The sequence below is a fragment of the Lacerta agilis genome, chromosome 8 (genome assembly GCF_009819535.1).
Source record: "Lacerta agilis isolate rLacAgi1 chromosome 8, rLacAgi1.pri, whole genome shotgun sequence".
NCBI lineage: Eukaryota > Metazoa > Chordata > Lepidosauria > Squamata > Lacertidae > Lacerta > Lacerta agilis.
This window is the reverse complement of record NC_046319.1, coordinates 97,816-122,961: the sequence shown is the minus strand read 5'-3', so window position 1 is coordinate 122,961 and position 25,146 is coordinate 97,816. Positions and strand designations below refer to the sequence as shown.

At 43.6% G+C, this 25,146-nt stretch overlaps 1 protein-coding gene across 3 annotated transcripts in view; it reads left to right on the top strand.

Annotated features, from left to right (window-relative positions):
- The window catches only part of ZMAT4 (zinc finger matrin-type 4), a 241,476-nt gene extending 226,546 nt beyond the window's left edge, over positions 1 to 14,930 (top strand). For 2 of the 3 annotated variants that reach the window (XM_033158971.1, XM_033158970.1), the window contains exons 6-7: positions 3,118 to 3,214; positions 14,777 to 14,930. In XM_033158971.1, the coding sequence (XP_033014862.1) occupies positions 3,118 to 3,214; positions 14,777 to 14,795 (116 nt within the window). In that variant the 3' untranslated portion in view covers positions 14,796 to 14,930. Of the gene's footprint in view, positions 1 to 3,117; positions 3,215 to 14,430; positions 14,606 to 14,776 lie in introns of those variants that run through there. The other variant, XM_033158972.1, reaches the window with a different exon arrangement.
- The last annotated feature ends 10,216 nt before the right edge of the window (positions 14,931 to 25,146 follow it).

The following is a 25,146-nucleotide window of genomic DNA, read 5'->3' as shown; positions in this document are numbered from 1 at the left end:
AAGGAAATGTTATATACAGATTGATTTATTTGTAATTTGTGTTATTGCTTTTATTTTTTTCTAACATTCATTATTTTAGTTGTCTGTTGTTGATTTGGTTTTCTGTACTCCACTTAGAAATGTAGAAATTATCTTAATACTGGTAAGTAAAATAAAAAGTAAGGGTTTTCCAGTCCATTTAGAAATGTTTGGTCATTTTTTGCTGCTGTGACTCCAGTTTTGTCTCTGCCCACGAGAACCATGTGGCTCCTGGAAGGCTACTCAGAAGGGAATATGGTCCTTCAGGTGAAAAAGGTTCCCCATCCCTAACACAATTCATTATTTAAACCATTAGTTGTGATAATACTGTTACATGCTACCCATCCCCCTGAGCAGTGAGGGTGTTGCTTGCTGCTGAGTTTTGATTTCATGGAGTGAGAAAACAGTGGAGACTTGTGGTGCTTTATAATATCTGGTTTATGTACAATCAGAGAGGCAGAGCACAGTGGAAGCAAGTAGACATCTATGGCAGGTAGCAAAATAACTGTTTCAGCCTCTGTTTTCCAGAGAGCAAGCAGCACTGGGCTTTATATTGCCAAAACCAATTCCAGCAGAAAATTATGCCTGTCGTCTGCATCTCTCTGTCTCTGTCCAAATTCATAGCTGTCACTTTCCCTTTGGGTTGGACCAATCCCCCCTCCCACCAGTCTCCCTGTGGAAATATGTATGTTATCTTGTTATTTTCTACTGCTTTTTGGAAGTGAGAGAAATTTCCCCAAAGATTTTGGGAGGCAGTTATTGCTGATCTTACAGGTCTCCCCAGAAGGTGTGACCTTGGGAGCAACATCAAGGGATGTAAGAAGGTGTCATTTTCTAACCCATCTTGTACTTGTCACATGAAGCATTGTTTCCATTCCACTGTCCTTTGTCTTCTGCCAAAACCAACATTATTTGTCTCACTGTCTGCTGTGACAAAATGGCACAAATTATATTGGCATTCCACCCCATTAATTTTTATGCAAATGATGCAATGGGGGGGGGGAATCAATTACATATCATTTGTGGAATGACAACAACAGCTGGATTGATTCCCATTCTGGACATTGGATGAAGAAACCATTTCTATTCCCTTTTCCATTTTTTGTAATATTTTCCCACATCCCTACATCAGTCCCCAAGGTGTTCCATGAAGTGTGACCTATGGGAAGCTGCAGAATGTTCATCATCCCGTGAGAAGTTTTTTCAAAAGTTGAAATAGCAAAAATAGACTAAATAGCAAAAATAGACTAAAACAGAAGCCTTAGCCACCTCCTACAATTAACGAAAACAAAATAAAAAAATAAAAAATTCCTTCCAGTAGCACCTTAGAGACCAACTAAGTTTGTTCTTGGTATGAGCTTTCGTGTGCATACGCACTTCTTCAGATACACTGAAACAGAAGTCACCAGACCCTTATATATAGTGAGAGAGTGGGGAGGGTTATGACTCAGAAGGGTGGTGGGAATGGGTGATTGGCTGATGGGTGTGGAAAACCTGTTGGCGACTGTTAACGACTGCAATTGGTCTTACAGGAAAAGGCAAGGGGTGAGATGGCTAAAGATAGCTTTGTCAGGTATAATGAGATAAGTATCCAATGTCTTTGTTCAGACCAGGTCTCTCCGTGGTTTTAAGTTTGGTAATTAGTTACAATTCAGCAACTTCTCTTTCCAGTCTATTTTTGAAATTCCTTTGTAGTAAGACAGCTACTTTGAGATCTTGTACAGAATGTCTTGGAAGACTGAAGTTTTCTCCTACTGGTTTCTCTGTCTTGTGATTCCTGATATCAGATTTATGTCCATTTATCCTTTGGCGTAGGGTTTGGCCTGTTTGTCCAATATAGAGAGCTGAAGGGCACTGTTGGCATTTGATGGCATACACAATGTTAGAAGATGAGCAATTAAATACTTCTGAGATGGTATGTTTGACACCCCTCCCCATTCTCTCACTATATATTAGGATCTGGTGACTTCTGTTTCAGTGTATCTGAAGAAGTGTGCATGCACACGAAAGCTCATACCAAGAACAAACTTAGTTGGTCTCTAAGGTGCTACTGGAAGGATTTTTGTTTGTTTGTTTGTTTTGACTATGGCAGACCAACGCGGCTACCTACCTGTGACCATGCTAATGAAGGCAGCCAAATTTCTAAAAATAACATGTATTATAATGCAGTGTCCAAAATGAATTTTCTGACACGATTCCCTGCTTTTCAGACCTATATGCAAGTGAATGGTGACAATCACATTTTAGGTGACTGTCAACATTTACTTGTGAATCTTGTCAGTTTTTAGGCATTTACAAAATTTGTCTGGTATTGTCACCAAATTTCAGGCATTCAATGTAACATATGTTAAGCTGATAATGGCTGCAAAACCATCTGTTGTAGCAATGGGGAGACATAATGTAAGATTATACATTTTGGAAATCATCAGCCACAACTGAGCACCATTAAGCTTCAATGGAGGGATTTAAGTATGAGAGCAGTGGGATGTGCACTGTATTTAGTCGAATCATGAACCAAATCAGGTCAATTTGTATCAAATACGGATCGATTTGAAGATCCTAAAAATCAGTAAAGGGCAGACTGGGCAGAATGTATTTGCAGAGGTTTGTGCAGATCTGTAGCTCAAAACAGCCGCTCAGAAAGCCAGACAAAGAGTGTTTGCAAAATTTTGCCATAATTAACCATGGGTATAACACAGTCTGGGACACGGGTGGCGCTGTGGGTTAAACCACAGAGCCTAGGGCTTGCTGATCAGAAGGTCGGCGGTTCAAGTCCCTGCGACGGGGTGAGCTCCCATTGCTCGGTCCCTGCTCCTGCCCACCTAGCAGTTCAAAAGCACGTCAAAGTGCAAGTAGATAAATAGGTACCGCTCCAGCGGGAAGGTAAACGGCGTTTCTGTGCATTGCTCTGGTTCGCCAGAAGCAGCCTAGTCATTCTGGCCACATGACCCGGAAGCTGGACGCCGACTCCCTCGGTCAGTAACACGAGATGAGTGCCGCAACCCCAGAGTTGGACACGACTGGACCTAATGGTCAGGGGTCCCTTTACCTTTACCTTTATAACACAGTGCAACTAATTCTGATGCATTCTGTCCACAGGTCTTAAGCGGAGCTATACCTGTAACATCTGCAATGTCACTCTAAACTCCATAGAACAGTATCACGCGCACCTGAAGGGGTCCAAACATCAGACCAAGTGAGTAACCCTTTGTTGTCTGGCTGGCTAGGTGTGACATTTTGGTGAGTAAGTCTGAGAGTGGGGGCATAAGGACACTGCCCCCCCAATCTTCAATCAGATCTATTTTGGAAATTAGGGTTGTGCCCTTGACTTTTGAGTATGATCATAATGGAGGGACAGGCATGGAGGAAAGTTTTTGGCAGAGCCGTCTTAAAGGGATCGGCCGCCGTGGCGCGACGATCCCTCGGCGCCCCCGGCGTGCTGCCTCTCCGCCCACCTCCCTCCTGCGCTGGCTTTGGAGCGGCGCGGGGCTTTGCGCGCCCTTCCCAGCGCTCCAGCTGGGGCTCCGGAGGGCGGGCGGCTTGAAGCTTGCCCGCCGGCTCGCGAGCGCCCGCCCGCCTGTGGAGGCGGGGGCGGGTTGGGGAAGGGGCACCTGGTATGCCGGCGGGCTCGCGGGGGCACCCCTGGGGGGCCCGGCGCCCTAGCGCACCGCGCCACCCAGCATCTATGACAAGACGGCCCTGGTGTTTGGATTGCATTCTCAGATACAGGAAAACTAAGATGGGTTTTCCTAGCAAGAGAGAGATTTAGACATTTAAAAACAGGAAAGTAGACAGCAGCACAAGTTGGCTTCCAATGCATTTAGAGATTTGAACCCAAGGGAAATCTGGGAACAAAACAAAATCATGCATTTTTGAGAGTATCTCAAAACATGTTGGGAACCAATTTCCTTGTTTACCTGCCATTCCACTTTTCACTTTTCCTGTAGTTCTATTTTGATCCTCTCTCTTGCGTGAGTGAGTTTGGAACTGCTGAATGGTTGGTGTAGCCCTCCTGGAACCACTTCAGAATGTAGCTGAAAGAGCCACGTACTTGGAAACTTTATTTCTTCGTAATGCCAGGCACATTGGAGAGAAAGTTAAGCCTGAGTCTTTCTTCTTGACATGCTAACCTGTCACAGACAGAAAGGCTGTGGGAAGGGTTGTTGCCAAAACATTAGAGCTATGTGTAAGCAGCATCTCAAAAGTTATCCACCCTGTTGGTGGCAGAGAAATCAGGAGGATCATTTCACTAAATTTCTCCAGGGGGAGAAGAGAAATACTCCAGCAGTTGCTCAGGGGTGGAGTCCATAGCACAGCTTCATTTTTATATAAGGTTTTCTTTTGAAAAGGAGTGTGGTGGAGTCTCCTTCTTTGGAGGTCTTTAAGCAGTGGCTCAACAGCCATCTGTCAGAAATGCTTTGATGGTGTTTCCTGCTTGGCAGGGGGTTGGACTGGATGGCCCTGGTGGTCTCTTCAAACTCTATGATTTGTCCTGTGAGTTTCTGGGCCCAATTCAAGGCATTAGTACTTGCATGCAAACTCCAAAATAGCTTGGAATCCAGGTACCTAACAGATTGCCTCCCCCAATATCAACCATCTTGGACCATATGCCTGGCAGAGGAGCCCCTGTTGGCAGCCGTTTCACTTGGGACTCAGCTATACAGCTGCAAATAAAATGTTTTAAGTGTCTTTTAAGTGTGATATATATTGTGACACTAGATGGTGATGGTGAGCCTTATGGAAAATTCAATGTATTTTTAAAAACGCTTTTTTAGAAAAGCATTTTCAGAATGGTTTTTATGTGTGTGTAGATTCCACCTTAGTGTTGTCTGGTTGGTGCTGACCCATGAATGGGCCTTAGGGTTCTTAGTGGTCCCCTGATTATGGAATGCCCCTCATGGTGAGGTACATCTGTCCCCTTCATTATTAGCATTCAGGGGGCATTTATAAATGTCCTTGGTGGCTGTTCATTTGAAGGCTAAAATATGCAATTTCTGGCAACCTGTTTCCAAAGATTAGGCCGTTTTTAAATGTTTTAAAGTTTTGATTTTGTTTATTTTTACTGAAATGTTGATGATCCAGTGCTAAAGATTGAGTTTCCCTGGAGGAAAGAGGCAGTGCAAATTATGGATAAGCCCTCCGTGCTACTCTGGTTTTAATTTCAGTTGGAAATTTGGATTACCAAATACCTGGTGGAATGCCTTACATGTGCTATATGCTTTTACTGTTTATTTATTTATTTTTCTCTGTTTTAAAACCACTACCCTGCAATCGTGCAATGATGAAATTTGGGCTCATCCTCTAAGCTTGTTTGTGTGTACAGGTAGCAGGAGTTCTATGGTCTATTTGGCTCTTCATGAAAACTTAAAGAGAACTTTGAAATAACAGTTTTATGTTCTCCCCCCTTCCCCCCCTTCTAAATTTATAAAATCCCACCATTTCACTGTTTCATCAGTTGACTATTTTAAGTCAGCTCCCGTGGTCCCGGGTGGGTTTTTTAGGGGGCATGAAGCAGGCGCTCCCAGCATGGCCTGGACTGTCATGGTAGGATCCTTCACCCTCCACACCCTCAGCACATGGGCACCCTCCAGGCGCACGTTCCCACTCCGAGTGCCGTGAGTTGACGCAACACTGCTGAGCTCCACTTCTGCTTAAGGTTTCTCACTTTGCCTTTGGGAAAGGAAAACATCACATGCACCATTAACCTTCCCTTTCTGCTCTCTTGCAAAGAAAGAACCTTTCTTTTCTTAGTATGTTCTATATTTTTTTGCTTGTAATTTCCTCTGCACACCTCACCTTTCCTCAGCATCTATGAATATGAACGGCTTTGACTAGATCCCCCTCATTGCATTTTTATTTCTTCCATTCTTCAGACAATGCAAATGATTTCTCTCTCAGCTTTTTTGCCTCTGAGCCAAAGCAGCAGTGACTGTTAAGAGGAAGTTGACCTTCACTTCAAAGACATTTAAAGTTGGCCTGCCTTAAATTGGATTTCTGGACATGAATATGGACAGGCTAAAAAAAAACACAAAGAAACCTGAGCTATTATGACCCCCTCCCTAGCCACTGCCTGCCTGTTGGTTGTGGAGAAGGGCAATATGAAGAAAGCCCCCGATGATTGATGACCATAGCCATGTGGTAGAAGGTGGTCCTTCCGGTGTCTGGGCCCCAAGCTGTTGGGGGCTTAATTGCTGTAATCACCAGCATTTTGATTTGTGCCCGGAAACAGACCTCAACCATTATAGTTGTTTAAGAATTGCCTCTCTCCATATGAATCTACCCAGACTCTGCCCTTCTATGTGTGCCTCCTCCATGAGTGGTCCAGAGGGTGGCAACATGAGAACGAGCCTTCTCTGCTGTGGCTCCCCATTTGTGGAATACTCTCCCCAGGGAAGTTCACCTGGCACCTTCATTATACACCTTGAGGCACCAGGTGAAAATGTTCTTCTTCAGTCAGGCCTTTTGTTGTTGTTTAGTCGTTTAGTCATGTCCGACTCTTCGTGACCCCATGGACCAGAGCACGCCAGGCACTCCTGCCTTCCACTGCCTTCTGCATTTTGGTCAGACTCATGTTAGTAGTTTTGAGAACACTGTACAACCATCTTGACCTCTGTCATCCCCTTCTCCTTGTGCCTTCAATCTTTCCCAACATCAGGGTCTTTTCCAGGGAGTCTTCTCTTCTCATGAGGTAGCCAAAGTATTGGAGCCTCAGCTTCAGGATCTGTCCTTCCAGTGAGCACTCAGGGCTGAACACCATAATTCAAAAGCATGGTGATCAGCCTTCTTTATGGTCCAGTTCTCACTTCCATACATCACTACTGGGGAAACCATAGCTTTAACTGCACAGATCTTTGTCGACAAGGTAATGTCTCTGCTTTTTGGGATGCTGTCTAGGTTCATCATCACTTTTCTCCCAAGAAGCAGGCGTCTTTTAATTTCATGATCTGCCATGATCATGGAGCCCAAGAAGGTAAAATCTGTCACTGCTTCCGGTTCTTCCCCTTCTGTTTGCCAGAAGGTGATGGGACCAGTGGCCATGATCTTAGTTTTTTTGATGTTGAGCTTCAGACCATATTTTGCACTCTCCTCTTTCACCCTCATTAAAAAGTTCTTTAATTTCTTCTGACTTTCTGCCATCAAGGTTGTGTCATCAGCATATCTGAGGTTGTTGATATTTCTTCCGGCAATCTTAATTCCAGCTTGGGATTCATCCAGTCTAGCCTTTCACGTAATGAATTCTGCATATAAGTTAAATAACCAAGGAGACAATATAATAATGCATGCTTTAGATGTTTTCGTCTTATGGACATTTTTACATAAATCAGTAGGCTCAAATGGGGATCTTCTTCTTCTTCTTTGGCGATCCCTCATAGCTGAGTAAAATTGTCTTCCATAAACACAGTTTTAACAATGAGTCCGTAAGTGACTGTGGAGGCCAATTCTGGATCCACACGTCCTTCCATAGTGGGGACGTAGGTTTCTAGGTGGGAGTTGATCACGGTGAGGGTTTGCCAACCGTGCCTTCCTCTTAGCACGTTTCTCCCTTGCGTCCTGAGTTCAAGTGTCTTCAAAGCCTTTGGTAAAGGCTGTTCCCCAACTGGAGCGCTCGCAGGCCAGTGTTTCCCAGTTGTCAGTGTTTATACTACATTTTTTTTAGTTTTGCCTTGAGACAGTCTTTAAACCTCTTTTGTTGACCACCAGCATTACACTTTCCATTTTTAAGTTCGGAATAGAGTAGTTGCTTTGGAAGACGATGATCAGGCATCTGCACAACATGACCAGTCCAATGAAGTTGATGTTGAAGAATCATTGCTTCGACACTGGTGATCTTTGCTTCTGTCCCACTGAACACTTATACTAGTTCTCCTGTCTTCCCAAGTGATGTGTAAATTTTTTCGGAGACACCATTGATGGAATCTTTTGAGGAGTTGGAGATGGCATTTATAAGTGGTCCATGTTTCACAAGCATATAGTAAGGTTGGTAGTACAATAGCTTTGTAAACAAGCATTTTGGTTTCCCTGCGAATGTCCCAGTCCTCAAACACTCTGCACTTCAATTGGGAGAAAGCTGCACTCGCAGAGCTCAGGTGATGCTGGATTTTGGCATCAATGTTGGCCCTCATGGAAAGATAACTGCTTAGGTAGGAGAAGTGATCAACATTTTCCAATGTTACACCATTGAGTTGGATTTGTGGTTCTGCAGAGGGGTTATTTTGTATTTGTTGGTGCAGCACTTTGGTTTTTTTGGATGTTGAATGATAGGCAAAGCTTTTCGTAAGCGTCTGCAAAGATATTTAGGATGGTTTGGAGGTCATCCTCTGAGCGTGTGCACACTACGTTGTCATCAGCATACTGAAGCTCTATGATGGAAGTTATGATAACCTTACTCTTTGCTTTCAGCCTGCTCAGATTGAAGAGCTTTCCATCTGTTCAATATATGATTTCTACTCCGGTGGGGAGTTTCCCTTCAACAAAGTGTAGGATCATGGCAATGAAAATAATGAATAGAGTTGGGGCAATAACACAACCCTGTTTAACACCTGATCCCACTGTGAATGGTTCACTTTGAGAGCCATTGTTATCTGCGATTGTTGCTGTCATATTATCATGGAGGAGCCGAAGGATGTTCACAAATTTATCTGGGCAGCCAGTTTTCAGAAGGACAGTTCACAGGGCATTACAATTTACAGTGTTGAAAGCCTTAGTCAGGTCAATAAAAGCTATATACAGGGGTTGGTTTTGCTCTCTGCATTTTCCTTGAAGCTGTTGAGCAGTGAAAATCATGTCCACTGTCCCCCTAGAAGGCCAAAAACCATTTTGGGACTCAGGAAGGGTCACCTCGGATATTGTTATGAGACGGTTTGCTATGATCCTTGCAAGAATTTTGCCGGCTGCAGCTAATAGAGAGATAGTTTCCACAATCAGTTCTGTCACCTTTTTTAAACAGATTGATAATTTTGGCATCTCTAAAGTCTGCTGGGATTTCTTCTCTTTCCCAGATTTTTTCAATGAGCTTTTGAGGTTGTTGTGTAAGTTCAATTCTGCCACTTTGAAGATTTTGGCAGGTATCCCATCAGGTCCACTGGCTTTGTTGTTTTTCCATTTGTTTACTAGCTGTACACAACTCTCCCAGATTTGGAGATACTGCAAGCTCATCTCTAACTTGTTTTTGCAGAATTTGTGAGAGGACCTCAGCAGCTACGGGGGAGTTGTGGTTAAGGAGATGTTGATTATGTTCTTTCCAGCGCAGTGCAATAGCTTCTTTATCTTTCAGAAGTATGGTACCGTCTGCTGAGTGTAGGGGGCATATGCCATGATTTATTGGCCCATAGATGGTCTTTGTGGCTTTAAAGAAACTCTGTGCATCATGTGTGTTGGCTAAGTGCTGGATCTCTTGAGCTTTTTTTTTCCACCAGGTGTTTTTTAGTTCTCTGGTTCTTCTTTGAACCTCAGCCTTAGCGTTGGCATAGGGGTTTTTTCTTAGTGGCACAGTTTCTATCTCTTTTCCAGATCTGTAAGGCCTTCCTTTTCTTGTCAATCATGCATTCAATCTCACTGTCATTCTCATCAAGCCAGTCCTGGTGTTTCTTGGTTTGGTTTCCAATAGTTTGTTCACAGCTGCAATAATGGATGTTTTTAGCTTGGTTCAGTGTTCCTCAATGTTATCAGGGGATTCTGAAAGCAGATGGTCCTTAAGAGTTGTTTGGAAGCAATCCTGCTTAATGGGATCTTGAAGGGCTTGAGTGTTCATTTTGCGCGTTGGTTTCCTTCCTTGAAGCCTGCATTGAGGTATAATCTTGATATCCACTGTGTATTAGTCAGTGATCTTTCCAGCAGTCATTGGCACTCATCATAGCTCTGGTAAGGAGCACATCATGGTGATCTTTAGCACAGACAATAACATAGTCTAAGAGGTGCCATTGGTTTGACCGAGAATGCCTCCATGAAGTTTTTTTATTTATTTTTCTGTTGAAAGAGTGTGTTGGTAATAACAAGGTTGTGCACTGCACTTATCATCAAAAGTAAGATTCCGTTCTGGTTGCTGTTGCCAATAGTCCCAGGCCACAGATCGAAATCTCGCCCAACTCTTGCATTAAAATCACCCAGGAGGATAATTTTATATTCCTTAGGCGTCACTGATAGGACGGTATCCTTCATCAGCATCCAGCATTGTGCATAAGTGCTTATAATAGTAGCCTGTTGGTTTTTGGAGAGCTTTATTCGAAGGGTTGAGGGTTGCTCATTAATGTCGGTAAGGACTTCTGACAGGAGCTTCACAAGATCGTTTTTGATAGCAAAGCTTGCTCCATGTATTCAATGTTCTTTTTCAGATAGACCTTTCCAGAAGAATGTGTCGCCTCCTTTTTCTTCTTTCAGTTGTCCCTCGCCTGCTCATCGAGTCCCTTGAAGCGCTGCAATAACAATGTTAAAAATCCACATTGCTTCTGCAGCTGAGGGTTGGATGATTTAATGAGGGCTGGTGAGATACGTTGCACACTAGTTGTTGGTTTTATTTAGACTGTGAGCACAGCTGCCTAATTGGAGCTGGTATTTATTAACATAAGCTGCTTTGTTATCCTGAGATTTGAGCTAATCAAAATATTATCTCTATCTTGCTCGAGAAAATGTCACCTTCCCCCTATGATTTCATCCCCCCTTTAAAAAAAAAGTTCACTTTGGTTTTGTTTGAGATTCATAAGCAAATGTGGCCTGCTTGGGCTGAGGAGTGTAGACTTAATACACAAAGTGTGCTACAGCTTAATGACTATTTGGCAGAATACCCTGCTTTGCAGAAGATCCCTGGTTCAATCCCTGGGGTCTCCAGTTAAAAAGGATCAGATAGTAGTTCAAAAGAGTCTCTGTCTCAGCTTCTGGAGAGCCATTGCCACCCAGAGAAGACAACCCTGTGCAGGAAGACAAATTGCTAGGTATAAAACAGCACCCCAATAATTCAAGATCATCCACTCTCTTCTAGGGATGCTTCTTTTGCAATTTTCCTCATCTAAATTTGTTCCTAGAACAAATTGTCTAGTCCTGTTTCACCAACCAGGTGCCCTCCAGATGTTTTGGACGTTAACTCTCATTAGCCTCAGCCATGACTGATGGGAGTTGTAGTTCAAAACTTAGACAAGGGTGGATAGGAACTGGGATTGGGGGGGGGGAGAGATCACACAAATTGCAACAGGTGGTTCCTACTCACAGAACAGAATGTATAAGCATTGCTGGAATCTGGAATGGTTTTTATAACTCTTTCTGTAAATCAGAAGACAGGGCTGCTGGGAGCCAGTCAGAGCCTGAGAGAAGCTTTCATTTCAATATAGGTAGATTATTTCTGGATCTTGAAATAGAAGTTGCAGCCTACAGGCCAGGCTGCTGAACATTTTGGAACGAATTAATTTCGTCTTGCGAGGCACCACTGTATATGAAATTTCATGCATATCGGTTAATATCTTGACCCTCCTCCACCAAAATAGCTGTTCACTTGGCTGTTTTCCTATGTCATAAAGGCTGAAATTTCAGTTCAGAGAACACTTTACTGTTCCCAACCCTAACCCTGTAGAAAGCCATCTAATCAGACTTTAATTTGATTTTGAGATGTTTTTAGGAGGTAATTTAATTATTGTTTGATTTTGTACCAATGTTATGTATCTGATGTTAGCCACCCTGAGCCCAACTTAGGCCGGGCAGGGTGGGATATAAATAAAAGTTTTTTATTATTATTACTTGTTATTATTCCCTTGTAAGAAAATATGAAATAATGTAAAACCATTTTTTGCGGGGGGGGGTCAATGGGGGGGTTGACAAGAAATTTTCCGCACCAGGTACCACCTGACCTTCCCATGCCTGGGGGGGGGGGTTGACAAAAAAAAATTGCCCCTGGGTACCAATTTACCTTGCTACGCCCCTGGCATCAGCCCTGGAGTTGGTGAGCTGATTGTGCTTCCCATTGCAACCAGTGGGAGGGGGAAAACTGGGACAGAAAGCACCAGAGAAAAGAAGAAGAGACAAAATAATGAACCCCACAGAAACAACAACATAGAGAACAGCCTTGTCCTGGGCCAGACCATTGGTTCATACAGCTCACTATTTTCCACACTGAGTGGAAGTGGCTCTCCAGGGTGTCAGACAAGAGGTCTCCAGCCCTACCTGGAGATCCTCTGGGGACTGTGCCTGGGAACTTCTGCTCTACACAGAGCTACTCTGGCCCTTCTGTCCTGCTGGTGCAAAATCAGCAGAGCACAGAATTTATTTTTTGCTTGCCTTTATGCCTCACCTTTTCCTTCAAGGATCTCAGGCTGGCTCCTCATTTAATCCTGTGAGGGGGGTTGGGCTTCATGGCCATAGCTGTCAAGTCTCCCTTTTTTGCAGGAAACTCCCTTATTCCAAGCCGTTTCCTGCTGCTATCCCTGATTTTTTATATCCCTTAAATTTCCCTTATTTCAAAGGGAATATTCCTCTCCCCAGGCACGTCTCTACCCTGTGGCGTCTCTACCCTGTGACGACCCGGCCTGCCCAGGCCTGATGTGTGATGCTAATTATTTCCCCCAAGAGTTAAATGATAACTGATCAGAGGCAGCTACCGGAGAGCTATGAGATTCAGGTGAGGGTCAGATGACTTGTCAATCTCAGCAGGTATCTAAGAGGGTCAGATGATTTGTCAGTCTCAGCAGGTATATAAAAGGCCAGGTTGTGCAGTCAGCTGGGGCCTGTAAAAAGCCAGGCCGGGGGCCACCTTAAGTTGAGGCTGCATAGGCCTTGAGGTGCATGTGATTCTATTCAGTTGAGCCTCTGGTTGACTTTTTTTAGCAATGCCCCCCTAGTGAGCCTTCTTTTGTTCACTTCTATTTATTTCGAGGCAGTGCACACCTATGCTTGTGGAACTGCAAACCTTTCCAGTCATGTATTACTCCAGCTATGTTCATGGCTGAGGAGGGTTTGGAACCCTGGTCACCCACATCCTAGTTCAACCCTCTAGGAATTGGGCAGTTTACCTACCAGAGATTCTGTTTCTCCAAATATATGTATTTGTGTGTAATTTTTGCAAATTAACTTTCCCCAATATATGTCAATTTTTGCATGTTATTTTCAATAATATAGGCATTTTTGTAGACACTTTACCCCAGCATATGCATTTTTTACAGGTTACTTGGCTGGAAAACTGAATTGCAAAATTGGAAGAAGTGTGAATTTTGAAGGATAGCCATGTTTCTGTTTTCATATTGTTTTGTAAAGTGCATTCACCTTTAAATGCCTACTTGCACCAGGCACCAGCCATTTTGCTCAGGTGTTGGTTCCTGGCCCCTGCGCAGGTCGGGAGTGTGTGCCTAAGCCTGCTCTGCCCTGTTAGCACCCCCCCATTCCACCCCCATTCCTCCCTCTTCTGGGTCCAAAAGGACCTGTGCATGTGCCAGTCAGTCGCATGTCAATTGGATGCACCTAAAATGTACTCATTTCTCCCGCAGTCTCAGGCTGCATTCAATCTTCACATGCACATGGGGGAAGGGAGAAAACACAACAAAGAAACAGTCTTTGTGATTGTGTTGTGCCTATGGTTGCATCAAGTCTCTCTTTTGGTGTGGTGCAGGAGCTGAATGACATGGCCCCCAAACAATCTTGATAACAACTATATGTACAATGACACCAAGAGACCGTGAGATGCAATCCTACATGTGACCTCATTGAGGTTCCTCTTTTATTTACTCTTCTTTTTGCAGTGTTTTGTTGAAGTGCAGTGGGAAGATACAAACAAGCAGGAAACATTGAAATGGTCCAGCAAGCTGTTTATGCCACAACACTGGTGTTAATTTGAGAATTTAAAAGGAAATTTTGCAGAGGGGGGTTGGTGGTCACACCTTGTCCTGCAGGCAAGGAACCTGAATGGAAAGGGCCGCAGAGAGCATGTGCAGGGCATTTTGAAGATGTTGGACCCCCATCCCCAGGTAATTTGAACATTTAATATGGAAAGGACATTGCCAGTTCTCCCCCTCCCCAGGGGAGTGAAGCATTTCACAAAAAAGTGTGTGAGCTTTGCCACAGCATGGCCACTAGTCTTATCATTTGGTTAGGTTTGTGAAATGTGTACTTCACTTCCCACTAGCTAAGTCCCAAAGCAATTTAGAACAAAAAATGTAAATGTTGCAATAAAACCACAGAAACATGATTGAAAGCAGATTTAACTATGCAATAATATAAATGGTGCTGCCCCAAAACTCTGGAAAACAAACAGCTCTCAATAACCAAAATGATGACAAGGTTGGTGCCAGGTTAGCCTCCCTGGAGACAGCATCCCATAAACAAGGGGCTACTTGTTAAGGCCTGTTCTTTGGCCCACCTCTCTCCAGAGAGCCCTCTGATTTTGTGCTTTCATTCCTGTTGCAAATGAGTAAGAAGCTCCCCCCCCCTTTTTTGCAGCCTGAAGAACCAGTAGAAGGTCACCCAAGACAGTGACATTTTACCACAACAGTTTCTTCTCCAAACAAGAGCTATGTTGACTATGACTAGGAGGCTTTCTGGGACAATGAGCACTTCCTGTGTGGCATCATTAATGTATAGCTAATCTTTGCTTTGGACAATGAATGGATTTTTTTTTTTTGTGGTGAGTAACAAGATTCAGATGGATTTTTTTTACCCTTGGAGATAAGAGTCTATACTTTCTATATTCAACATAAAATCAAGAGAGTATGTTTAAAAATGTAAAATATATCTTCAGAGACCATTGGAATAAAATATTTTTTTCTTTTTTCATATTTATTCTTAGATTTCTTCAGAGAGTATAAGATCCTATTAAATAGTCCATGATTGTGATGTAAGTAAGTAACCAGTCTTCAGCAAGAAATAAACATGATGTCTTCACCACATTCTGCATACTTCTTGTCATCTGCACTGAGAGGGGGAGAAAAAATGGTTCTTGACCTTTGTAGACTGGAGACAGGTAGAAAAGAGTTGGAAGTAGATAGAGAGGAGCATCACTTCCTGTAGTGCATACTGGAGTTATGCCCCCTGGTGTCCTGGTGACCTTCTAGAAGTTGTTGGACTTCAACTTCCATCAGGCCTAGGCAGCATGACGAACCATCATCAGGTATGATGGAAGATTCAATCCAACAACATCTGGAAAACCACAGCTTTGCCACCCCTGTCCGCCCCCTGCTCTCCCCCAAACACTGTGACTTCTGGTCAAACAGGATATTAAAGGTGTTGGAAACAATGCAAAAACCTACTTACACTTTTTCCATCGAAAACAGAAATAGGAGTGGAAATGGCTGAGGTTTGCTGATTTGCTCCATGAATGGGAATCTATTCTGTCCATACAATCGGTCTCTGCTTCTGTTGTTGCTTTCAGCCCACAAACAATATATGCAGTAACTGATTATGCACACTGCTTTGTGTTTCCTTTGCACTGAGTTTAACAGAGTGGAATAATGTAATGACAATATAACTTCATGATTAAGTAAGTTATGTGATTTTGCCACAGCAGCTGCGAGATGAAGAACTACGTTTTTGGCAAAAGACAAACTGCAGCAGAAGGGAAACACCTGTGACAAATACAGTGCAAAACAGAAAACAATGTGTTCTTACATCACTAAGCAGAGGTGAACCTGGGATGTGTGTACACTATATGAGCAATGCTCCCATTTCTCAAACCTTCAAACCTTTAAAAAACAATTATCACCTTTCTCCAGGGGGTGCACTTACAGGCCCCTCCAGAATTTTGCACAGCAATGAAAACAACCACCAACTAACTCAATTGCTAGCAGTTAGGGATGCAAGATGCATAGCCAGCCCCTGAGAAATGTCAATAGACTTATTGAAACTCTCTTGGCTTCTTTTGAGCTTGAAATATACTCGGAGTCAAGTGTGGATTTCATGCTCTTTATTCAGCTCATTGTAGCGAGGAATGCAGTTCCCCCAAAATGTCTGCTTTATATACACTATTTACACAATGGACCCCATGTGATTGGCTAATTCCGGGATACTCCTGTATGCCAATCGGGTTGCGGATTCACTTCCATCTGGAGCTGGATTGGGTGGCTCCTGCAGACCAATCATACGGCTGCATTCTGAATCCTATTGTTCTAGGGCCAATCATACGGCTGCATTCTGAATCCTATTGTTCTAGGACCAATCAGACTGCTACATTCTGAATCCTATTGTTCTAGGACCAATCAGACTGCTGCATTTTGGATTCTATTCAACTCAGTACATAACAGAGCTTCTCAGATGTTTCACCTAAGTAGTGACAAGAGACTTATTTGCCACATGAGCCAACATTGTGCTACTCTTCATATAGCTTGCTGTTTCCAGAACAGACTCAGAACTCACTAGAGCCGGTGAGATCTGGATTCATTCTTGAAACAATACCACTCTAATCAGAACCCTGGACTCTGGTCTAGATTCTGGCAGAAGCAGAACTCTCCACATCTCTATCTTCAAGTGAGGCAATATGAAACACTGTAAATGTTCTGGAATTTTGCATAATTTATAAATGCAGACATTAAAACATATATTCCAATTCGCTTGATTCTCCTGTAATCATTAACTGAATTGTGGTTACAAAGGATGGAGACTTTAGGGTCAAAGGGCCCTCCGCCACCTTCTTTTGGAATTTAGAAATTGATGGGTTACGATGTGCTTCAGTGGTTGTCCTCCTAATTTAAAAAATCAGCAGACAAGGTAACAGGAACCTAAAAAGCCATGGAAATAAAGAAAAAATGTTTTATATTGAACATTTTGACACAGCAATCCTAATTATAGAAAGCTGTCATAACTGATGCTAGTTTAAGTTCTCTGTTCGGGAGGAGTTTGACTAACACCGCCCTTTGTGCTAACTTCTTCCACTGGGTTGCTAGGTCACATGTAAGTTCTGCCAACTGAACAAGGGACACAGGCAGGAAAGCCCAAGAGGCCAAGATCCACCAATTCCAAGCTCATCTTGGCAGATCTTGGGTTTGAATTGGGCTGTAAAATGAACATGTTTTACATACATGTACATACATACATACATACAGAGATAGAGAGATATCAACAAGCAGAAATGATAGCCACAATTGCATAACAATTGCAATTTATCCAAATACCTGAAATATTGGATCAGATCTCCAGGATGCAACTGTTCACTATAACTTCTTATGTATCTTCATTGCTCTTGTGACTTTGTATATTGCTTTTCTTACTCTTGCTTTGTTTTAGTTGCCTTTCTAATATGGCAGCTGCTTCCACGAAACAAGGGGATGCCCAGAATTTCACCATAATATCCCAGTGTTGATTCATCCTTGCGGGCATAATAGGCTTCTGAAAGTGAGAGCAATTGGGTGTGGGGTTTTTTTTTAGCACATAACCTGGAGGGAAATGCAAGAACATCTGTACTTCAAAAACAGGTAACATTAAGCAGTGGAGTCTCCTCCATCCCAAGGATAAGGTGCCAGATTTTAACAGTCCATTTAAAACTTTAAATGAGTACAGAACACTTAAAAAGAAAACATTATAAACACATGTTTTTAATCCATTTAAGAACTTCTGGCATCAAGGGAGACATAACATGAAAAATTAAAATCAGGATTGCTGCCAGTGTTTCTACTTGTACAGTGATTGCCATCCAAGGGAATTGAACTTATTAGAACTGCTCAACTTTGCCGAATGCTTTGCTGGAGGCACCAAAGCAAAAGCAGTCAGGTTCTATCACAACACACAACAAGCTCCCCTCATTGCCCAGAGCAATGAGCCAGGCTGAGCCAAAAGCTTTTACACAGGTCACCATACTGCTTTTCCTTCAATTAGCTGGAATCTGGTGGTTAGTGAACAACTTAATCTCATCCTGAAGCTCATGCCCTGTTGCAGCAAGGATGGGAAACCCAAGATCCTGTCTCTGTGGTTAGCTTTGGTCTGTACCCTCCACAGATGCTTTGCCTGCTGGAAGGCATCCTTGATAGAACTGTAATAATGTTTCTTGCCTGTCTGGATGAAGGAGGGGTGCGTGGGTGTGATTGTGTGTGCAAACTGAGCTTTTCATGGTTGGAAAAGAGCCTCCTATACAAAGGGGAAAGTAGCATCCACCTCCTTTTACTTCTGGTCCTGCCTACCACCAACATGTAGCTTCTGAGGGAATGTGGCCTCCTTAATTGTTTAAACCAGGTCCAGTATCAACTTATGTCATCTGTGGGCAGCTGCCAGGGTCTCAGAAAATAGCCATCTTTGACACACACCTCTTTATGCTCTGGCATTATGCTCTGAGTGCTGAGTGGCTGAGAGTGGGGTACCAGCAATTTTTGATGTTCCTCCATGCTCCTGTGCAATGTGGCTCCAGGCACCATGAGAAATTGAAGTGCCTTTTTCTTTGTATCACTGGTACTGCCTGCCAGAAATGGTACTGCCAGGAAAATCCATAGCAACAGAAGGTTTATATATTGTATGGATTTTACTGTGTTCAATTAATGCAATATTATTGCAAAACCAATTTAAGAATTGAGGGGGGAAATAGCCAATGTCATCAAATCTTCCTGCAAACAAATCAGGATGAATGCTCAATAAACAGACACTGTTCCTGGCAATTCTGAGACCACTGGTTGAGAATGTTTTAAACTGGTTTTAAAGCATGTTTTTAAATTGTTTTTGTTTGTGGTTTTAGATGTTTTGTTATTGCTATACCTGCCACCTTGGGCTCTTTTGGCAGAAAGGGTGGGATACAAATCAAATTAATCTTAATGCCCTTCTCTAGCCAGGGAGGATGTGACCTCAAGAAAAGCTTTCCCTCTCATAAACTAGAATAAGAGCTGTGTAAAGGTCACATTGTATAATATGGGAGAAGGGTCTTCAATCCCGCTTCCCCCTTCTGTCTTGCCACCAGGCCCCCTTTCTTCTATGAGCCTCTTGCTCAGTGACCACGGCAGTCACCCAAGGCTTCTATTTTCTAGAAATAGTTTTTGGAACCCTGCAGACAGACACATGATGGTCAAGTCTAAGCATTTTTAAAGCAGGCCTCCAAAAGGGTATCATTCCAAATGATTCCTGATTTATTTTTATTTCCCTGCTGGTAAGTTACTCTGCACACTGCAGGAGGCAGCTCAGAAATAGGATAATGGTTCTCCTGTATTGTAGTACATCCTGGAGCACATTTGTAAATGGACAAAGACGAGCACCCAGTCATCAACAGTTTTTGCTTTATCTCTTTTTAATGGGTGAAGTGAAGCAGAATGAAATTGAGTTCAGTCATTCAGCTTACATAATGACACTTATGAAATTGCTTTGTATCAAGTCAGATTATTGGTGCATCTAGCACCAGGGCAGGAAACCACAGGCGAGGGTCAAATGTGGCCAGACCTTCTTCCCAGCTGCACCCCTTACCAGCCTTGCTTTGCACCCTCTTTGAGTGTCTTTGCCTGGCCAAAATGGGTCCTTGATCTCTGATGATGCCAGAAGGACAGAATTTGCAAATGCTGATAGTTGATTTCACCCTCTTCAGTGCTATGGATTGGTAGATAAAACTATTAAAAAACTATTGTACTATTAGCTTTACTCTTTTGAAACATGGACCACTTATAAATGCCATCTCCAACTCCTCGAAAGATTCCATCAAAGGTGTCGCTGAAAATTTTTACATATCACTTGGGAAGACAGACAAACTAAGCCATTGAAGCAATGATTCAACATCAACTTCGTTGGACTGGTCATGTGGTTTGGATGCCTGATTATCGTCTTCCAAAGCAACTACTCTATTCCCAACTTAACAATGGAAAGCATAATGCAGGTGGACAACAAAAGAGGTTTAAAGACAAATCTCAAGGCAAATGTCAAAAATGTAGTATAAACACTGACAATTGGGAAACACTGGCCTGTGAGCGCTCCAATTGGAGAACAGTTTTTACCAAAGGTGTCATAGACTTTGAAGATGCTCAGACTCAGGATAAAAGGGAGAAACATGCTAAGAGGAAGGCACACTTGGCAAGCCCTCACCATGATCAACTCCCACCTGGAAACCTATGTCCCCACTGTGGAAGGACGTGTGGATCCAGAATTGACCTCCACAGTCACCTGTGAGTTAAAACCGTGTTCATGGAAGACAATCTTCTTCTTTTATAATTTTTATAAATTTTTCATTAATAACAATCCAATGTAAGCCACATTAATACAATACCAAATCATAATACAATTAAAAGAGCCAATTATCCAGTTCCAAAATAAACAATTTTGGATGACATCCCGTGTTCTGATTATCCGGAGATGATGTTGGTCCTGCTCCAATTCTCTTAATCCAAATACAACAGTTCCAATCTCAATCCTTTATTTTAACAGCCACTGGTGTGATGACTTTCGTTTGCATTTAACTATTCCATATCCATTAATTTGCAAGTTTATATCCCGTCCTTTCTGTGTGAAATATTTGTTTACATTCGTCATTCCCTTCATGTTGTAATAAATAAATCAACTTCAGCAGCACCCCCCTTCAAGGGCTTAATTTTAATTGCGCCACAGCCTCCCGCCATTTTGCTTTTCCAAACCGAAAGAAGAAGAAGAAGAAGAAGAAGAAGAAGAGTTTGGATTTGATATCCCGCTTTATCACTACCCGAAGGAGTCTCAAATCGGCTCATTCTCCTTTCCCTTCCTCCCCCACAACACTCTGTGAGGTGAGTGGAGCTGAGAGACTTCAAAGAAGTGTGACTAGCCCAAGGTCACCCAGCAGCTGCATGTGGAGGAGCGGAGACATGAACCCGGTTCCCCAGATTACGAGTCTACCACTCTTAACCACTACACCACGCTGGCTCCCACCATGGCTCTGGGCAGACTTTCAGCATTTTCTTCTTTGAACCTTTCCGATCTACTAACAAGCTGGTGTCTCGCCAAAACCATATTAAATCAAAGTTAGTGCCCTCTTTAGAAGGTAATGCCACCGATCCTCACAACATTTCCACACAGTCTATTTGTTCAAATAATCCATAAAAAATTATTAAGTTCTTGTTGATTCCCTCTTGCATTCCATTAATAGTTGTAATCCATTAATATTTACCTTCCATTAGTAATTAATTCTTCTTGCCGAATCATAAAACAGCATATATAATGTAAAAAAAGAACAAAGGCTTCACTTCATTTACATACCAATCTGCTTACGAAGAAAATCCTCTTCAGATCAAAACCTTGGCACTCAGTGGCTGATTCATTTAGCGGGTTATCTTGTCTCCTTCGTCCAGAACACACCTGTTTCTTAAGTCCAAATTTAAATCCATCTTTAATAACAGAAGTATCTCTGCTCATGGTGGCTGCATTGGAGAGTTTCCAATATGTGCAGCATCCCTGCCCCCCATTAGAGCAAGAGGCGGTTATTGGACAATCTGCGAATGAAAGCTCACCCCTCCAACCCGGGGGGGGGGGCCTTGCAAGGATAATTACTCTCCAATTATCCTTAATTGGCTGCATGGCCGGTGTCCGCTATCTTGGGACCCACTGTTCGCCATGGCAGTTAGCGCCAGAAGTCCATGGAAGACAATCTTACTCAGCTATGAGGGATTGGATAGAGAAGAAGAAGAAGAAGAAGAAGAAGAAGAAGAAGAAGAAGAAGAAGAAGAAGAAGTTATGAATTGATATTTGTCCATCACATTCATTGGGCAAGAAATTCTAAGCTCACGTCTGCCAAGCTGAGGAGTAAATGAATCTCTTGCTCAGGTGGACCATGCCAGCATGAGGCCCCAACCCTGACTCAGCCAAAAATCTTTATTTTTATTTTTATTCTTTTATTAGAAGAATTTCATTTATAAAAAGAGTGATAAAAAAGATAAAGAGAAAAGAATGAAAATAGAAATAGAAGAAAAAGACACAATATCCATCCATACAGATGTGTATATTCTAATTATCCTAGAACAAATATCTTTATCAATAATCTAATAACCTAATAATAATGTGTAAACTCATTCCAAACATCATTATATTTATCCAAAGAAAGTCTGCACCCCGTTCATATGTTCCTAATATTTTCATATTGTCAAGTAATAATTAAGGGGAATCATATCTCTATTCTTCCAGTTCATCAGTATCAATCTCTTAGCCACCATTAGGGCATGTAGAATCCATTTTCTCTCCCATTGTTGCTTTCCATACAGTAGTTATATAGTTCAAAAGAATGTTCACCTCTGAAAGTCTTAAATTCCTCTGTAACATATTATTTATATAATCCAACACTTTCTCCCAAAACTTAGTAAGTGCAGAATATTGTAAAAAATTGTGTTTCAAAGAAGCATTATCCATATTACATCTCCTGCAAAGGGCTACATTAGATAGTATTTTCTGTTGTATAAGTCTTTATTTAAGATCCATCGACTCATTCAAAACTGAAGCTAAAACACTTTCTCACTGTCTGGGTAGTAGTGAACATTCCAATTCTTTATTCCAATCATTTCTGAAAGTCTGGATATCAAACTTATTTATTGACAATAAATATCCATAAAAAATAATCACTGACTTTTTAGTTTCAAATGAATTATCCAATTGCTCCAGTCTTTCAGGTGTCTCAGAAGTGAGAAGGCTGTTGGACCAGAGTTATTAAAAGTTGTTATAACTCAGCCAGAGATAAGTCAGTGGAATTTCTGCAGGCAGGCTCAGCTGGCTGAGCTGAGCATGGCAGATCCTAAACTGGTATAAGCCCTTAAAAATTGAGATTCTATGAGAGTGGCAGGGGTGGTGCAGAAGTAGGGGGCTTGCACTGGATCCCAAGCCTGTACACTTTAGGCATGTAATCTGGCAACCTGGCCTAAGTCCACCTGGCAAAAAGGGTGGTGTAAATCAAAGAGTACAAGGGCCTAATCCTCAGAAATTGGGTCATGCTTCTCCTGACAGCCCTGCATGCTAAAAGAGAACTCAGCATCCAGCACAACTCCTGGTCGTTCACACAGCAGCAGTATGTGGGATATAAAATGAACCTGCTCCAGTCACAGAACCTTTTTGCCTCCCATGGTGTGGCATGCTGCCTAGGACCTTGCATGTTTGCGGGAGGAGCTCAGGGCACCTGGAAAAAGGCACTTTGTACCCAGTGGCGTAGCGAGGGCAGGGCATTGCCCCGTGTTCCAGCCTGGGGAGGGTCACACTCTGCGCCACACACATCCCGGCGAATGCAACTCCCAAGACACTGCCCAGCAGCTGTCTGTGCGAGCAGCCGCCACACGGAAGGGGTGCTGGGCGGCGGCTTGGGAGTCCAGGCGGACTGCGCATGTCCGCAGCAGCCCGCAGGACTGCACATGTGCGGACATGCGCAGTCCGCCCGGGCTGCGCTCCATAGCGCATGCATCATGACGTCATGACGCATACACTATGGAGTGAGGCCCCACCCCTGGGGGTGCCGCTTGGCTTGCCGCTCTCAGCAGCCAAGCGGCTCAGTATGCCTCTGCCCAGCGAACATGCTCCACAAACACTGGGCACCTTGAGCGCTCCTGAAATGGAGAATGGGGATTAAAGTAGGCCTCTGTACTAACCAGTCTTTCCCAGGCTTTCCCCACAAATAGGAACTTTGCACACCCAGAAACACCAGCAACCTTGTGGGTACAAGGAGGAGCAGCCACAGAGCCTAGAGGGTCCTAAATGGAAGGGCCAGCAACACCCCCGTCCCTAATATAGTGGGCTGACGACAGCAATGAACCTCCCTGCCCCAAGGCTTCCCTGCAGCGTCCAGAAAAGCTACTCCCTTGTGGGAGTCCTGGTGGACTGCACATGTCCGCAGCAGCCCGCAGGAGGCCTCCCAGCAACACCTCCCAACCCTGTGTACTGCAAGAGTTACAAGTGCTTTGCAGGGGATCAGGCACCATGGCTGCCATGGACACATGGAGGTAAGTATGGAGCTGCCAGGGAGGCATGTGCAACCAGGAACCCTCATTGTCACCCCACTTTGCAAGTGCCTTGCAGACATGGAGGAGGCAGTCACTGCTGCTGTAGCACCAGGGGGTGCAGTACAGGTCAGATAACAGAGGATAGGATCAACTGCTACTCCCAGTGAGAGCCAGTGTGGTGTAGTGGTTAAGAGTGGTAGACTCGTAATCTGGGGAACCGGGTTCGTGTCTCTGCTCCTCCACATGCAGCTGCTGGGTGACCTTGGGCCAGTCACACTTCTTTGAAGTCTCTCAGCCCCACTCACCTCACAGAGTGTTTGTTGTGGGGGAGGAAGGGAAAGGAGAATGTTAGCCGCTTTGAGACTCCTTCGGATAGTGAAAAGCAGGATATCAAATCCAAACTCTTCTTCTTCTTCTTCTTCTTCTTCTTCTTCTTCTTCTTCTTCTTCTTCTTCTTCTTCTTCCCAGGTGTGCCAGCTCCAGAGGGCAAGGTTTCTCTGGCCCCTCAAGATCTATTGGCAGGGGCCCAGCCCCCTCAGTGTTGAGGGTGCCTTCGTGCTGGTGCATCCCTTTGACGATTGCCAGAGGACCTTCCAGGAAGGCGCACTGCCAAACTCTGTTGGGATGCAGTGGGGCGAAGCACACTGACAGTCTCAAAGGAACATGCCAAAGCGCCTTGGCATGCCTCATGGAGAGGGAGGGTGCAGCTTCACCAGGGGGGTGGTGGACCTAGTTGGCCTGGCCATCATATGTTGCATGTGTTACATCATGCACATGCAATGCCCCCCCCCAATGTTGGGTGCAACTCTGATACTCAGCTGCTCTATGATTTCACTTTGCAGGATCTGGGCCACCTTAAAAGCCTGGGGAAATGAAAATGTCTCCATTGCCTACCTAAAAACCACCAGCAGGACAAACTAACTTGCAAGAGGGTTCTATAAGTGGTGGCTGACGCTGACAAGGCACTGCTTTGTGTTCCCACCATCCACACCTCCCTTGGCATCAGAAGACAACAGCCTTGGGTGATCACCATAATTGGCAGTCCTTCAAATATTCTGGTCCTAAGCCACATTGGGACAGAGCAGCCAGGTGCCCAGCTTTACAGAGGACAGCCCTCTATTTGAAGGCTCTTTCAGGGATAGCTGACATGGTGCCTTCCAGATGCTGCCATGACCATTGGCCATGCTGGTGAAGGTTGGTGGGAGATGGAGCCCATCAACATCTGGAGGGCACCATACCAGCCACTCGTACTTTATCTGAACATCAGGTTTCATGATAAAGAATTGGGGGGGGAGGGCCTTGAAGCTGCCCAGAAAAATTTAGCAGC